Source organism: Medicago sativa, chromosome 2, assembly GCF_051527215.1.
Source record: "Medicago sativa cultivar Bolivia chromosome 2, Bolivia_mono, whole genome shotgun sequence".
Taxonomy (NCBI): domain Eukaryota; kingdom Viridiplantae; phylum Streptophyta; class Magnoliopsida; order Fabales; family Fabaceae; genus Medicago; species Medicago sativa.
In genome coordinates, this window is record NC_140750.1 from 10,014,571 (window position 1) to 10,032,433 (window position 17,863).

A 17,863-nucleotide genomic window follows, 5' to 3' on the forward strand; every position below is an offset into this window, starting at 1 on the left:
CAGTGAATGTTACTTGGCTCTAATTGAACTAAAACCATCAACAATTGTTGATGGAATGAGTATTGATTTGAATTTTAGCATCTCTAAAGAACACTTAATAATTTTTTTTATTCAATTGACATAATATTAAATATAGTTGGAACATCATTATAGAGAATAGTAGAAAAAAAAAATCATTATAGAGAATAGTAGAAAAAAAAAAAGAAAATTTACGAAACAATCAATGATAATAACAACCAAAGATAAATGAGAGTATTTTATAGCAAATTTTGGTTCCTTAACTGTTTTATGTCACAACTTTTTAATGCATTTTCAATGATCTTAAGCAAATTTTGATCCCTTAAATTTTAATGCATTTTTATATAGATGTTTTAAATATAATAACAATATAGAGCACAAAAACTTAAATTTTTTTAATGCAATATAAATTTTTAAGGGTTAAAAACTTAAAATTTATATTTAATTCATCCATTATTAAACAAAATTAAGGTTAAATAAGTTTTTAGTACCTGTAAATACATAATTTTTTTCTTTTAGTCCTCGTAAAACAAGAAACATATTTTGGTCTCTATAAAATTGATTATATATCTATAGGGATCAAGAACTTATTTAACCAATAAAATTAAAATTTTGCAAGAGATATTTTTAGTGTATTAAAGATAACTGCAAAAAAGGATTCATGTCTATTTACTAGAGCAGAGACCAAAAGTCATGACAAGAAACACTTGGGGTCCAAAACTCGTTGAATGTTTTGAGTGGAATTAAAAACGAAGATTGGGATATTTATAGGGATAAAAATTTATTTAACCATTTAATCTAAATTTAGACAAATGATTTCCTAATCTACTTCCGACAACCTTAAAAATATTAAACATGGGGAGTATGAGATACAAATGTTCAACACAAGATCAAAAAGGACTAATAGTCCATATGGTTTAGATTTCTCTCACCATCATATCATATCATATCATATGAATAACAAAAACAACTCATTTAATTTGTTCCTTAGACGTAGCCTTAGAGGCCTTGCAATTGCAATATGAAACAGACATACACTAAAATGTCATCTGCCACAAATCCTCAGCTACATTACAATGAATAATGTAATGTAACTCTGAGGTTGAAACAGAAATATGCATCCTCATTTTGTACTTAATAAATTACTTACAACACAACCACTAATTGTTATATACACAATTATCACTACAAGTTTACAGCACTTTCATGTCTTAGGCTGCATGCATGCTCACACTTGACTCTTGGCTCATAACCGCAGATTCGACGCCTTCTTCCTCCTCGGTAGGGAGATCATCTAAATGAAGTTTTGGTTGATTAAGGCTCCGAACTAACTCAGTGAACGAAGGAAAATGCTCAGGAGAAAAGAAATATGCTCCCATTCTCTGATATGAGAACAAGTCAAGTACATTATCTCCTGATAAGTTCTTCTTCATTTGTTCAAATCCGCCCGGAACACCAAGCTCTGACGAGTTTTGACCTGAAACACTCACACCATGGTTTCTGAAAGTCGTCATAGTTTGCGAAAGTAGCAACTCGGGACTTGAATGAGTTTCATTCGGCTGATTTGCATCTGAAAGGTCCATTCCAGGTAATATGATTTTGCATGAGTTTTTAGCAAACATCTGTGCCACTTGTTCGTAACCATCTAGGTTGGCTGTGTTATAGAACCCTGCTGTTAGCTCGGACGGATGCGATCGAGTTCCATACCAAGAGTGCATAAGTGGAATTTTTCCGTATATTGAAATCCCGGTGTCGCCAAAAGTAGAAGATGCTAATGAAAGGAGGGAATCTCCATGTGCTATGAGCTGAGAAGAATACCATGAAAGGAAGAAGTTCCCATATGAAGACTCCCAAGAACCACCGTCCTTGAAGAAGCTGTTGGAGTATGGTGATTGGTCATAGGTAGGCACATCGTGTGGACCGCCAAGCCCCCATAAAGGATTTCCAGATGATTCAGCTTGTTGTTTGAGTAAACTTAGCATGTTTTGATCATAACATTGGAATTCCCCAACTCCTTGAGTTTTACCGTTACTCGGTAGCTCGTGATGAGATGGATATCGAAGCTCGCCGTCTGGTCCTAAACCCATGGAAATACCCTGCAAAGCAATATGGCAAAATAAGACACTGTCCGCAATATTTAAGCAATTCTTATACAAACAACTTAATTCAATGCTTATGTTAGCTTATCATATAAATTATGCATAAGCTGTTTTTATAGAAAAATAAAAATAAAGTAAATTTGTTTTCATTTAAACTGTTTTCATAAGTTATTTTTGAGAGCTTATAGAAATAATCTCAAAACAGCGTATGGAAATGTCATAAGTTGTTTCCATAAGCTCTCCAAAACAGTCTGACAAGAGTTTATGCTATTAGTTGAACTCAATTAAGTCAATCCAAACAGGCCTTTACAAATCTTAGTTGCGAAAAAGTGGATGTTAATGTTAGCTCATATCATTGGTCCTGTGATATAAAATTCGTACCGTGATTGTTGACTTCATGAATGGAGAGAATTTAGACTTGAAGCTCTCACAAAAACTCTGATATACTTGGACCGGAGTCTTTCCATTAAGAACAGGAAGATTATCGACCGCAAGCGACAGACATTCTTTGTAACCCTGTCCTGACCGATCCGTAAAGAAAATACTCGGTTGTGATTCACCAATCTCAGATACCCATTTAGGTAAAGGGATATTTGGTTTTTTAGAGCCATGAAAGCAAAGGGAAACATGAAGCTTCAGACCCACTTTCTGAATCATCTCAGCAATAGCAAGATAGCCTGACCAATCATATTTTCCCATGGCTTCTTTCTCAACAATTCCCCACCAAATAGGTAGTTCAACACCTTCAACTCCTAATAGTTTCAAAGCTTTAAGCCCGGCTGCAATTGCTTTAGAATGGTTTATTGAATTGCAGTCATGAGATACTGTATCTAAGGGCAGTCCCACAAATAATCTTACACCATCTGCCTGAAAATATACATATATTTAATCATGTTAGTTACTTTTCAATGCTTTGAAATTTATATTATATTACAAAAATTAATTTATTTGGCCACCCCAAGTGCACAACATGCAACATGAATGCATTAGATGTGAATTTGAATGATGTAGAACAATAAACATTTTCAAATATAGTAGTACAGCTTATTAAAATATGTATGTCATGGTTTTCAATTTTCATTCATCATGAAATTAATTTTAGCAAAAGAATTAAAGTATAAAACCTAATAATTGATATTTAACATGAACAAAACTTCACAAGCAAACTATCTAGTTCCCAAAATCCACTAAAAAATATCTACCTAAAATCACAAGATAACAAATCAAGGAAAATTCATCACTCAATAATTAAAGTAGCAATAATAATAGTGTTGATTTCATTATTTATCTTAACCATATAAATAAATGAAGAATTCAACATATTAAATTGAACATCCTTGATAAATTCATTCAATTTCATTCAACTATTCAAGCTAAAATATATAGATTTTCCAATCAAATCAAATCAAATATATTAAAAAACAAAAACTCATCAATTATTTCCTTCCAAGTCAAACTCAAATTCAAAAAACAATATTCTCTCCATAGTATTCATACTTTTTTCACCAACCAAAAAGCAACAGTCAAATATTAACAACAAAAAAAAAAACACAAAGACATAAAAAAGTAAAAGAAGAAAGAAAACACACCTGCTTGGATCTTGTTCTAGATCCAGAAGGCTTGCTCTTCATCTCTCTAACAGGTTCAGCATGAATAGCTTTCAAACCTATTCCACCACCTCTCTTCAACCTTAAATTCTGACCAAAACAAACACCACCCTTTGAAAATCTACAATTATTCTTCAAAATAACATAACCAAGTTCTCTACAAGCAAAATCAGTTCTTCCAAACTTCACTTGAGAGCTACCAATAACAGAAATCTCCATGGCAAAGAAGAAAATTTGTTCACAAAAATAATGAAAATTTGAAACTTTTTAGAATACACAGAAGAGGATTCCAATAGAATAAGTAAAGAGAAAAAATGGGTTGGATTAAAAAAGTGATTTTTGAAGTTGATGAGTGAGGGAAATGGATTATGGATATGGATATATAAGGAGGTGGAGCCTCAAACGCGCTTTTTCTTTTGTGTGGCCAAAGAGAAACAATAGCGTACAAAACAAGGGGACACGTGTCGATCTTGTAGCAATTCAGCCGCAGAATTATGTTTTTTGTAATTAAAAAAGGGTCTTGTTAACGAGTGCCCCCGGGACACTCTTTAAGGATTCCAAAAGAAGAAATAATTTTATAAAAAAAGTCGAAGATTTCGATTTCCGATGCATTGATTACATATGTTTTCACGATAAGTTACCATTTATAGGCCTTAACCAGTGCCCCGGGAGCATTGGTTAGCATTTCCCATTAAAAAAACATGGAATTATTAAGGACCAAACCAATCATCATAGGTTCATAATATACAAAATATAAGTATTCTTTTCTAGTAAATAATGGAATTATTGAGGACCAACACAATCATGATAGGTTCATAATTTTTAGAAAATAATATTAAGAAACCATACAGCCAAGATTTAAATGGCATCTGGATTTGTTGGGTAGATGAGTTGGATATGACCACTACAACAAAGTTAACATATGCATGGTATTGTATTATTGTTATGAATAATTTTCCTTAATATTTAATTAATTTTTTTTTTTTAGTGTTTGATGTGTTAAAGTGTAAGTGATTAGTCTCTCAAGTCACACTAAATGAGTTAAGTATTGGATTCATAAGAGAACTGCTTACTTAATGTTTTGAGACGAAAATGATATTTTCATTGCTTGTGGTCATGACTCGTCTATTTGTTGTTACTCTCAACACTTTTCTGTAGTCCCAACAAGTGGTATTAAGGCTATGGTTGGACTTTAAGGAGTTGGAGTGAATCCTGACGTGTCTTTCCGGGATGTAGTTAGATGGCGTATTTTGTTGGTTGCAATGGCATTTCAAGTAGAATGTGGAAGACTCACACTTGAAAGTGAGATTTTTAGTGAATCGGCTAAAAGTTTAGGACTAATAAGAGATTTGACACTACATCATCATCCAAAACTTTAAGGTAACGAGTCACTTCTTTTATGTATCCAACATTTTCTTCATTTCTAGTCAACGTGAGATTTAGTCATTTACACATAAAACCCAACAAAGTCACTTTTGTGGTTGCTTTTAGTTCAATGTGTTAATCATCATATCATCTCCTAACCCAACAATGATAATGATGCGGTTTAAATCACATGTGTGATTGCTCTTAATGTGACGATTTACTTAGCCCTCCTAGTAACCCAATAGTGCGTTTTTAAAGTTGTGAGCTTTTATCCTTTTAGAAAATAATTGTGAGCCGTCCCATGAGTATAGCTCAGTTGGTAGGACAATGCATTATTATATGCAGGGGCTGGGGTTCGAACCCCGGACACCCCACTTATTCACCTTATAAGGTGAATTCTAGCCAATAGGCTACCTGACCAAAAAAAAAAAAAAATAATTGTGAGCCTTTCTTATAATATTTTTTTTTGAAAAGGCTTTCTTATAATATTCTTATCATTTAATAGATGCAAAGTACTAAGCACTTTTCTTGATGACTAACTGTTTTTAACAACTACATTTTTTAATTAAAAACAATGAATATGAAATTTGAGCTCAACTCACTCCACTTGCGAATTAAAATAATGATTACTAATCTTCTTAAATTAGACCAAAATGTTCCCCTATATGTTTAAAAAAAGGTTAATGTTAACTTGTGCCCTCAAGGCACATGTTAAGATACTCATTATAGAAATACACATATCAAAAGGTGTGCATTCAACTTCTTAAAAGTTGTTATATTGTATTTTTCAATGCAAAATTGCTCTATTAGGTTGCTTAACATGTGCCCAAAGGGCACAAGTTAACATGACCCTTAAAAAGAACATGTAAATCCATAATGTTCCTTGAACCCGACAGAAGGATAGATTCCAATCCATACATTATCCAAAATGACTCACTCAATGCATGATTTAGTACTACTACTGTTGATTAATTATTCAATGCTATAGTTCCATTAAATTTGTCTCTTTGATAAGAAATGTTGCAAGTGGCATAAGGGTGATTGGATGTGGGGTAAGGTTCTGCGTGGAAGCAAAGGGACACAACAGTCATAAGTTGTTTAGATTCACAAAATGAAATGATAGGTTGTGGATGGACATCACACGTGGAGTAGTGGCAAATGGAAGATGCTTTGTGTGTGCTGAGTCATAATCAATATTAAACTATGTGCGGTGTGGTGAAAATATGGTGCGTTTACAATTCAGAATCAGATTCATTTCATTGGCCCATGTTTTTAGGATCTCTCTTCTGTCTCTTCATCTCTCTTCTACTACTTACTACCACTTACATGACTCAGATCAGAATCAGACCATGTATGCACTTTCTTCTGGATAAGATTTTTTTTTTTTTTTTGTATATATTCTGTTAAGTTGCAATAATTCAATTTTGAAAGTTAGCTAACAGATTATTGAATGTATTTGTTAATTTTTTTATAGCAATATAGTGTCAATATATTATAGTCACATATATCTTCCTATCCAAAATATTATAGTCACATATGCTACTGGCTCAAGTTGAATTAAACTGTATGCGAACGTGGACCTAGTAATACTTTAGTATCCTCCCAACCAATCAATCAATCCCTCTTTTCTTTTTTTATATATAAAAAAGGAAAATGTTAACCGGTGCCCCCGGGCACTGGTTAAGGAAGCAAATGTAGAAGCTTTTGCATTAAAAATTGTGTAATCAAGGGTTCAAAAGTCAAAAAAGTGTCTTTTCTTATTTAATTTTTCCTTTTTTAGATACCTTAACCAGTGCCCGGGGCATTGGTTAACACAACCCAAGCGATGGAATCTTTTATTAAAGTGTTGATAGTGTAAGTGTGGTGTATCTACAATATGAAATACTAGGACCGAAAACTATTGGGCTAATCCATATAATTTTTTTTTACTGTGTAGCGGTAAAAGATTAAAAAAAATTACAATGTTAGTGCAAATCAATCAAATCCACATTATAGTGGATCGTTCTAAGGATCAGCCTATCAAGAATGATGAGGTCAAAAGCCTTGAAAAGAAACTACTCTTAGGGTGTGTTTGGTTTGGAAGAGAAATTGTGAAGAGAGAAATAGGTGAGAAAGAGTTTGAGAAGAGAGAAATTATGAGAAATAGAGTTGATTTGATGGGTTGTTTGGAATAAGATAAAGAGAGAAGAAATAGAGAAGAGAGAAGTATTACTTGTTTTCAAAAGTACTACAATGCCCCTAACAAAATCAATTTAGTTATTTTATTTAAATACATTTAGTTAATTAATTCAACTACTGATTTTTATTAAATAGAATTTATAACCTTTTTATAAAAGAAACAATGGAATATATCATTTTTTAAAAATCAGTAGGAACCAACACTTCCAAAATAGCAAAATAGGGTATGCACCGTAAAATTCTATAAATTATGAATATGCATACAAGAAGAAAACTACGAATGCAAAAAAAAAAAACAAATTGGTTACACACAAAAAAAGTTAACGCTGCAATTTAAAAAAAAATCACTTCCAGATTTTTTTTTTGAAAAAAAATAATTATCACTTTTTTTGGTTACAAAGATTAAATACATAAATTCAGTGTAGCTAATCACTTTCAAACTAGATAAAGTTGACGGTGGGAAAAAAAAAACTATAATGTCACAAGAGACAAAATTAATTGATTGAATGGGCAGAAGGGTATAAAAGGAAAACAGAAAAATATTAATACTCTCTCCTATTTCTTCTCAGTTTTGGGGAGAAAGGTTTTTGTGTGGGACCCATGTGTTTTTGGTCTCTCTTCTCTATTTCTCTCCAGTTCCAAACAGGGTAACTTCCCTATTTCTCTTCAACTTCTCTCTTCCTTTACTCTCTCTTCTCTATTTCTACTCTACCAAACACAGTGTTAGAGATATAGATTAGTTATTAGTTATTGATTAGTTAGTGCTCATAAATAGATTTGAGGTAGTTTAATTTTAATTATTTTTATTATTTTTAACATTCACATTTACTATCAAAAATCAATACAAAATTCTTGAGCTTTCTCTTAACTTTATCCACGAATGTCATGTTTCATAGCAACATATAGCTCAAGGTAACAAGGACAAGAGAATCAAGGAGCATGATCGCCTAACAAACCATAAAACATGGATAAGTATAAAGCCAAATTCGTGTCACATTAATGAAGTTGATACATCCATGATCATTGAATCAAGATCAAATGATCTATATCAAATCGTATATTTTCTACTCCCTCCAATTTCAAATATACACAAAAGCTAGATTACTTTTTCAGATTCATTGAATAATCAATGTATTAAATCTATATTATAAACTAAATATATCAATTATTCAATAAATCTAAATAATAATGTTTACTTGTATTTGAATCACAAAGAATTTTATAAACTTAAACACTACATTAAAATTTGAATCATTCGATATTGATCTAATGATCATGGTTGGACCGCATGCGTGCATCAAATATTAATTGCATTGAATCTCACAAAAGGTATGGTGTGTTGCTTCTTCGAAAGTATTGGTGAGAAGTTTACCTTTTTCCTTTGTCCTATTATTCCTTTTATCTTCATCCGAATTTTATGATTTGTGTGGAAGAAATGTTTATAGCCGGAAAAATTGAACATTTATTTATTTATTTTTGTAATTTTGTGATTGCCAAACTGAACGAGACCATTTCTAGGGTCGGTGAATCAAGTTGCATGCCATGACATATATGATAAACGTGCTTTTGGGATTGTCTAAGCATTCGATGATGAGAGGGAATATTGAAAATAGGTTTTTTCTACCGTAGATCCCTTAGCACAGGGTCTCATAATTAGAGCCCAGGGCCGGCCCATAGCCTGTCGAGGCTGGGCTATGTCACCGGGCCTCAACTTTTTTGGGGCCCAAATTCCTTTTTTTTTAATCTGTAGGGAACTAAATTATTTATTATATATAAGTAAAGCGAAAGAAAAGCAAGCAACGCACTTCGCTCCAGTGGTCTGTGTATGTTCAGTTGAGTGTATGGTCTTTGGTTCAAGTCTCACTTGAGCCATTTTTGCCATAATTTTTTTTATAGTGCCTGTTTTTATTTTTTTTGGGGCCCAAAATTTAATTGTTTTCATCAGCCTTTACAAGACTAAAACTGGGCCTACAAATTGTTTGAGACGGCCCTGTTAGAGCCCTCAAATTTGAAAAAAGTAAATGAAACGTTTACCTCCTGATAAAATTTATCATAAAATATTGTTTACCTACCGATATCAACTGTGTATTGTTCTTAGATAAAGATGAAGACACATTTAGTTTGGCTGAGAAACACTAGTAATTTACCCAAATGCCTCCTCGGCAGTTAACTGCCGAATTATGGAATCGGCTGCAATTAACTGTCGAGGAAACTTCTGCAGTTAACTGCCGCGGAAACTTCGGCAGTTAACTGTCGAGGAGCTTCAAGCATGACGAATACAAACCTTCTGATCTCCATCAAACGATCGAGATCAACAATTGCATGATACATTGCTACATATCTATGTATTTGTAGGTAAAAATCATATTTCTACCGTGACTCGATTTAATTATGACTTAATTGTTTGTCATTGTAAACGGTGATGGATTTTTTCATAGTTTATTTTTAATTAATGAAAATTGTAAGATTTGGTTCAATTTTCATAGTTTATTTTTATTATTCTTATAATCGTTGAATATTGGGCATGTTTGTTACAGATTAAAATAAAAGTGATTTTGACATAAAATAATTTAGAGATTATATTTTAGAGATTTTATGAAAAATCAAAATCTATTTTGCGTCTGTTTACAGTACAAAAAATCAATTTTTTAAACAAATAAAATAGTTTGTTTGGATACAACTATATAAAAGGGAATTTTTTGTTACAAAATTAGTTCAATCTTTTAAACGATATTTTATCTCTCCTCTAAAATCTTTTAAACGATATTTTCTCTCTCCTTTAAAAAAAATCTATTTTTTTGAGAAGCTGCTCTTAACAGCTTCTCATTTGAAGTTGTTTTGAGAATTTTGTTAGATTCTGATTTTTTTTAAAATACTGTAACAAACAGATGCAAAACTCATAATAGTGATTATAATTTTTAAAAAAGTGATTTTTTCTTAAAAAAGCTATAACAAACGGGCTCATTATTAGCATCAAAAACATTTTTTGAGGAATGTAGTTAGCATCAAAAGAAGTATTTTTTAGGAATGTAGTTAGCATTGGTTTTTATAATGACTTGATAATGCTAATGAAATTGCTATTGAATTGAATATCGGTCAAATATTCCTCAAATGGTTATCATTCGAAGAAAAGAGCACGAGACAAGTATGAAAAATGTTAAGAATATGATTAGCATCAAAAAATGAAAGAAAAAAAAAAATCAAACTATTGTATTTGAATTGAGGTTATTTTTAATATTTGAACAAGGCCTCCAATTTGATCCGGCTGAACCTGTATACAAGTAACTTGATCTTGTGTCATGCACAAATTTATTTTCATCTTTGGATAAAAAAATTTAGGACCAACCCTGATGAAAATGACCTTATACGTACATGATGCAAAACTTGTATCCTTTATACACTGTAGACTTAATTTTAAAAAGTATAGTTAATGGTACAAAGTTTTTGGACCAAACTCAGCACAAATAATATACGGAAATTTTTTACACATTGGTTTTCAAACAAATATTCGATTCTTAGTATATTTTATAAGTTTATTAATTTTATAGTTTGTATGTATTTTGAGATTATTTTGTCGTTATAGTTATCTAATATTTTATAAGTTTATTAATTTTATAGTTTGTATGTATTTTGAGATTATTTTGTCGTTATAGTTATCTATTTTGTACAAACCCTTAATATTTTTCTTTAGTCAAAATGTTTACTTTTTTTTAGCCCAACTAAAAGAAATTTATGGATCCGCAATTGAATACTCACTTAATACCACTTTCTACGTCTCAAATTATAAGATGTTTTGAACATTTCACACATATTAGAAAATGTAATTCATTTTATATAGGAAAGATATATTATAAGTTGTTATACAAAATCGTCCTTAATAAATAGTATGAGAAAAAATAAATTAAAAAATTGAAAGAAGAGAGAGTAGTAAACAGTTAAAGAAATGATAGAAAAAGTAATATCAATAGTACTTAATTGAAATTGCAAAGTGACTTATAATTTAGGACAAATTTGTTTCTTCAAAACGACTTATAATTTGAGACGAATGGAGTAATTAGCTTATGCGAATTTTCATTTATGTCATACCAGTGACCAAATTTTGATCTCTTTTATGAATACTTTGCTTCTTTTTATCGTGAAGATAAAAGCAAAACACCAACAGAAAACAAAAGAAGCTAAAGTCTAGGATCAATGGACCATAAACAATTATGGCATATGCTAGAAGCACATAATTTGATTTATGCAGTTGTGAACATTGTTGAATAAAATAAAATTGTAATGTTAGATGAAATTTAAAACATTGTTGGTAACATTAACGAAAATATGTTGCGTTTTAACTTTTTAACTTGATTTTAATATCGGAAAAAAAATTGAATTGTCTCGAAAAAACTGCACCAGCCGATCCAACCCAAACCGCATTGATTTGGTTTGGTTTGGTTCGGATTGTATTTTAAAAGTCAACCGAACCAAACCAAACCGCATGCATTTTTATCTTGCGGTTCGGATGACTTTTAACCTCAAAACCGAACCAAACCGCACCGCGAACATGTGAGGGATTTCTTAAATATGCATGGAAGTTTACAATAGTTAAATCACATAAAATGTAGGAAACTAAAAATGTTTTGTTTGGGGTTCATTGCTTATGTTGTTTGGATTGTAAAGGCAGTTACGAAGGTTTGAGTCATGTTTATGACCATTTTTCTTCTTCTTTCTTTTTAAATCGATTTTAAATTGAAAATAGAATGTTGTGTCTAGTGATGTAAATAGGCTTAATCGAACTAAACTTTACAAATGTTAAGACTGACCTTTTAAAAAATTGAAAGCCTAACTTTGACATGTAGCATGTCATAACTTGTTAGTATTTTTTTCCCTTCACCTAGACTTGAACATGAATCCTTTTGCTCTTACAAATCTTGCAACCCTTAACTCAAAAAATTGAGTCACTTAACCCCCACTTTATCTGTTGCTTCCATCGAGAATAGTAATAAGGCTAGGATAAGGCCATAAAATAAAATAATGAATGAAGGAAAAGAAGAAGGGAGGGTAGTCCTCCCCACCTCGTGTAAAACCCTCCAATATGAGAAACTCAAAATTGCCTAAGGGTAAGACTTTGGAGGATGTTGAATAAATTTTTAAATCCATTAACAATTCTGGCACTTTTAGAGGGTCGGTCTAACGTGTTGGAGGATGTTGATTGATAAAAGGGGGTTGTGGTATCGAGTCTTGAAATCGTGATACGGGGAGGAGGGGGGGCGGTTTAAGGAGGGGGGGACCCTGAGTTCAGTTTGGTGGAGGACAATATGTAGGGTTCGGGAGGGGGTCGGCGATGGTGTAGGTAGTTGGTTTGAGGAGAATATCCGGAGGTCGGTGGGTGATGGGAGGGACACTTTATTCTGGTACGACACTTGGGTGGGGGAATTACCTTTGAGATTGAAATTTCCCCGCCTTTTTGATTTGGCTGTATATAAAGAGCGAACAGTGGAGGAGATGAGGAGGCTAGGGTGGGGTGTGGATGGTAGGGCGTGGGAGTGGAGACGTCGGTTATTAGCTTGGGAGGAGGAGAGTGTGGGGGAGTGTCATGTTTTGCTTCATAATGTTGTTTTGCAGGAAACATCGACTGATACTTGGCGATGGCTGTTAGACCCAATCCATGGTTATTCAGTCCGAAGCACATATCACTTTCTTACTACATCAAGGGAAGCAGTTGACAGGTCGTTGGTTGATGATGTGTGGCACAAGCTCATTCCTTCAAAGGTGTCCTTGTTCGTGTGGCATCTTCTTCGCGACAGATTGCCTACTAAAGATAATTTGGCAAGGCGGAGAGTCATTCAAGCAGCAGATACGGGTTGCACGGCAGCCTGCGGTAACTTGGAAACGGCTAAATATTTGTTTCTAGGATGTGACATTCACATCACAGCTCTCTTTGGTTACTTGTGTTGCATTGGTTAGGTGTTTCAGCGGTTCTTCCTGGAGAGCTTCGCCAGCATTTCATGCAATTTATTCATATGGCTGGTCTGCCTAGGTTCTCTTTTCTTTTTTAAGAATAATTTGGTTCGCATCTGTTAGGGTGATTTGGAAGGAAAGGAACAATCGCGTCTTCAAGTCCTTCCGTTCTCCTAGAAAAGGTCAAGCTCAATTCTTTTTTGTGGTTAAAATCAAAACAGGTGGTTTTCTCTTAAAGCTATCATGACTTGTGGAAACATCCTTTACTGTGTATGTGTGTCCATTAGTTCTGCTTGTTTTGATGTGGCTTTTATTCTTTGCGGCACTTTGACATTGTAAATACTCTTGCTTGTTTTACCCTTTGCACACCTTGTGCGGGGTGATTCATTGTTAATATATATATATATATATATATATATATATATATATATATGAGGATGTATATTATGAGAATGACTATCTTATATGAGAATGATGAGAATAATTACTAACCATTGGATTAAAAATAGAAGGCTTAGATTAAAAGATCCACTAAATGATATCGTGGACATCAAACTAGTCAAATTCCCACAAGTGCTTCGTGTACATCATTTCCATCTCTTGTTGTTCGATAGAATTCATGAATGGGTAAAGCAAAAAACCATTAACTACTTCATCTTTTTCTCTCTCACCCACTTATTTCCATACAAATGAAATAATTGAACCATGATCGTGATTTCTTGAACAACAACTCGTACATCGTGAATTTCCTACATCTAGGGTTTCTACCTTCGTCGTCGGACTGTTGTTGGGTGTCGTTGCCATAAACGTATAAATAAATAAGACAGGCTTTAACAACTAAGAAAGCAATTGAAAAATGGAAAATACAGAAAAAACATGAAGTCCTAATCAGGGAAATAAAGAAAAAGAATTTGTTGGGTTACACAAAATTTGTTAATCTTTTTGAATTTTCCTCTTTCTCTTTTTATTACTATTCTTCGATCTTTCGTTCTAATCACCTGTACCATTATTGTTCTTCTTTCACCTATAATTTCTTAATTCTTTCTTTCAATTTTGATTTATTTTTATTTTTTTATGATTTTATTTTTCAAGACAAATTCAAAATTGAGATTTGATTCGGTGATAAGAGCAGCTCTAGATAGAGGTGTCAATAGAGGCCCAAATTTCAAAGCCCACTTAAAAAAGCCTCCGCCAAGCCCACTAAATTAAAGCCCCCTAATTCCCAAAATTATTTGGGGCCAAGCCCCACTATAAAATCTATTTATCTGTGGGCCTAACAAAGCCCCATATTAATTATTTCAATTTTTTTTGGCAAAAAAAATCACGGTAAAATTTTTTTTTTTACGGTAACAAAAAAAATTTTGTATGGAAAAAAAAATTTACCAAAAAAATCACGGTAAATTTTTTTTTTACGGTAACAAAAAAAAAATTTACGGTAAAAAAAAAATTTTTGCGGTAAAAACTTTTTTTTTACGGTCAAATTTTTTTTTCTTCAGTAAAAAACAGTTTTTTTTACGGTAAAAAAATTTTTTTATAGAAATTTTGGGCCTTTTGATTTTTTTATTTGTGGCCTTTTTAATCTTGTGAATTTTCAAGCCCCCTTACTATGTGGGCTGGGGCCAAAACTTCAAGGCCTCATGATATTGACACCTCTAGCTTTTATAAATTTGACTATATAAAAAATAAATAAAAAATTACATAAGATCCATGTTTAGAAAGGACAAAAAAATTTCTGTGCGGTCACACTTACACTAGACTTGATTTTATTGAACTTATACATCAGGTATCAGACCTTCAATCACAACCTTCCATATTAATTATTATTAAATCTATGGTCAGCTTTCAATTGGTCCAAGTTGGAGACCAACTTTCACTGGTCCAAATTAAAAGAAACTATTTTTTATACATTTCTAAACCTTTCACAACTATAGGAATGGAGTTCATGCAACAAGCTGCTTTCCGTTATTTTATCACTTTGTCATTTTGCCTTTATTTTATTTTTACATGCATTACTTGGTCCAATAGCAAAAAACTCAAAAATAGTTGTGTTTAACGCCCTAGTGTGACAGTTAATGAACTAACAGTTGAGGGACAATGTTCCTTTCTCAGCATTAATCGCTTGAAGAAATGGAATCACAATTGAGGACTTATACTTCAGCTAATCTCTAGTTGAACCAAGATGTTCTAAAATGGATTGCTCGCTTTAAATAATTCAAATCTAACATAAAGAGAATAAGATAAATGATTGAAAAGGAAAATTAATCGGTTGGAAGAGGCATGTGGAATCAAACTTCTTGGGTTGGTGATCCAACACACTGAGTTCAAAAGGACTAGAGACAATTAAAAAGATCAAGAGATATTATGTCTTATTTTGATCTCCACCCTTTTTCCTTTTTTTCTCTCATTGGGTTTTGGTTTTAGTCTCATAACTTTGTTTCTCTTTTTCTTTTTTGTTTCTTTTCTTTGGTAGATAGACGAAATGGCAAAGTCATTATAAACTCACACACACAAGTGGAGGTACCGGGATTCGAACCCCGGCCATGGCATCCTGCCTAACAATTTCGGCATTTTGTCAGTTGAGCTAGGACTTCTGCATTCTTTTTTGTTTCTTTTAATAAACAGTTGTAGTAAGCTTGCATTTTCGACTTATAAAAAAGCGACTACAATAATAAAATTTAGTTCAAATAATTTTACCACAAATTCTTTCATATGATTGATGTTATTTTTTATTATTGTTTGAACATTTTTTATTCTTTGTTGCTATATATTTTTTTAGAAAGATGTGATTGTTTGAACATTTTTTATTCTTTGTTGCTATATATTTTTTAGAAAGATGTTATTATTTTCTGAATATGTTTTCCTAAAAAAATATTTAACTTTTTTAAATATTTTGAATATTATATGTTGATGTTTTAAATTTTAAAATTTGGATAGGTATTTAAAGTACCTTATTTTCTCTTCAATTCTCATAGAAAGAGACTTTTTTTGAGCAAAAAAAAAAAAAAAAAAAGTCTCTTTCTAAAGAGACTTTGTTAATATGAAATGAGGGAAATAAATAAAATCTATCAGATATTGTTTAAAAAAGAGATCAAACTTAGATATTTTGGATTGATAATTTAATTATGGACTTAATAAAAAATTATCACTATAATTTAAAAATTTAAGTATCATAAACATTAATTAAAGAAAGGATAAAAATTATTTTAATATATCATTTTAAGTTATAAAAATAAAAACAAATTTGAATATTAGATAAATCACACACAATTGGTTCTTCTTTATTCTCATGAATTAAATACTATAATTACAATCATACATTTCAACCGTAAAGAACGCCACCAACTACATATATTTTTTATTTTGGTCACCAACTACATATATTTAACCACCGTTATATTATCTAATAAAAGAATATGATCTCATCATTTTCATATATTCAATATGACTTTTGAAATCATACATGTCATGTGAGAATAAATATTATGAATACAAAGTGATGGTAAATAATGCATGTCATGTGAGAATTAATATTATAAATACAAAGTGATGGTAAATTTTACACTATATTACAGAGAAAACATGAGAATTAATAACTGAGTTTTTTTGTTTTTAATTTCACACATATTAAAAAATGTATAAGTGAAAGAGAGAGAAAATGTCATTTTTATTACATTAGTTATTCTCGTAAAAATTGAAACATTCCATTATTTTATGGACAAATTATAAATTAAATCATTTATCACTTTGAACTTAGACAATGAATATCATTAACATTAACTATTTGTTTTTGTTTGGTCTCTCATTTGTCTAGTCTATTCTTTGGTTTTTTCTTATTTTCCGATTTTTTATTTTTGCACACATACTAATAATAAAAGACATTTATGTGAATGCACGTGTACCTTAATACTCCATCCAGACCTATTTATAAGAATTTTAAAAATAAAAAAAAAATATTCGGTTCTATTTATTAGAATATATCGCAAACTTTTAAGGTGTAGTTATTGTTTAAAAGGTTTTTTACCTCTCATTTAACATTTTTCTTTTTAATATCAGTGAGTGTAGTTAATGTTTCACAATTTTCTATAAGAGTATATTTATAAAAATATTCAAAAAATTACAACGGTTAATTATTGCATCGATTTTGATGTTTTTTTTTTCTTCTTATAATAAAGACTAAAGGGAGTATTACCAAAAACAAATATTTTTACATCTCTATTTTGACAAAGTGACATGGAAATGGAAGAATCTAGTGATAAGATTTTACTTTGAATTATATTCAATGACAATCAAATAATTTAAACTTAATAACCTAAATTATTATAAATTTGGCAAAATATTTTGGAAGATTAATCGTGCTATATCTAAAATAAATTGTAGAATCAGTAACAAAATGTATTCTATTGAATAAACCAATTTTGACAATCCAAAGAAACCAATTCAACTTATGTTGCTAGTGCCAGGGACATTTAATTGTCGCCGTCCTCTAACGACACTTAAACGTTGTTGGAGCCCATTTTATTTTTTGTGTTTATTTTGCAATTTTGTACAATTTAATGCTTGTTTATTGATAGTTATTGTTGAAAATGCGGTTGATAATTATGTTGAGTCAAAATCAAATAATGTTGATTTTTCCGTCGAGTTGAAACCGTCTAA

At 31.4% G+C, this 17,863-nt stretch overlaps 2 protein-coding genes across 2 annotated transcripts; one reads left to right on the forward strand and one right to left on the reverse strand.

The window, feature by feature from the left end:
- Positions 1-908: 908 nt before the first annotated feature.
- BMY3 (beta-amylase 3) lies at positions 909-4,078 on the reverse strand. Its single transcript, XM_085742758.1, has 3 exons — positions 3,707-4,078; positions 2,499-2,984; positions 909-2,114 (listed from the first exon to the last, which is right to left on the reverse strand). The coding sequence occupies exons 1-3, from the start codon at positions 3,941-3,943 to the stop codon at positions 1,230-1,232; spliced, it is 1,608 nt and encodes a 535-aa protein (XP_085598884.1). The 5' UTR covers positions 3,944-4,078; the 3' UTR covers positions 909-1,229.
- Positions 4,079-12,754: 8,676 nt separating this feature from the next.
- On the forward strand, positions 12,755-13,549 carry LOC146944370 (uncharacterized). Its single transcript, XM_085747946.1, has 3 exons — positions 12,755-13,130; positions 13,217-13,289; positions 13,432-13,549. The coding sequence occupies exons 1-3, from the start codon at positions 12,755-12,757 to the stop codon at positions 13,547-13,549; spliced, it is 567 nt and encodes a 188-aa protein (XP_085604072.1).
- The last annotated feature ends 4,314 nt before the right edge of the window (positions 13,550-17,863 follow it).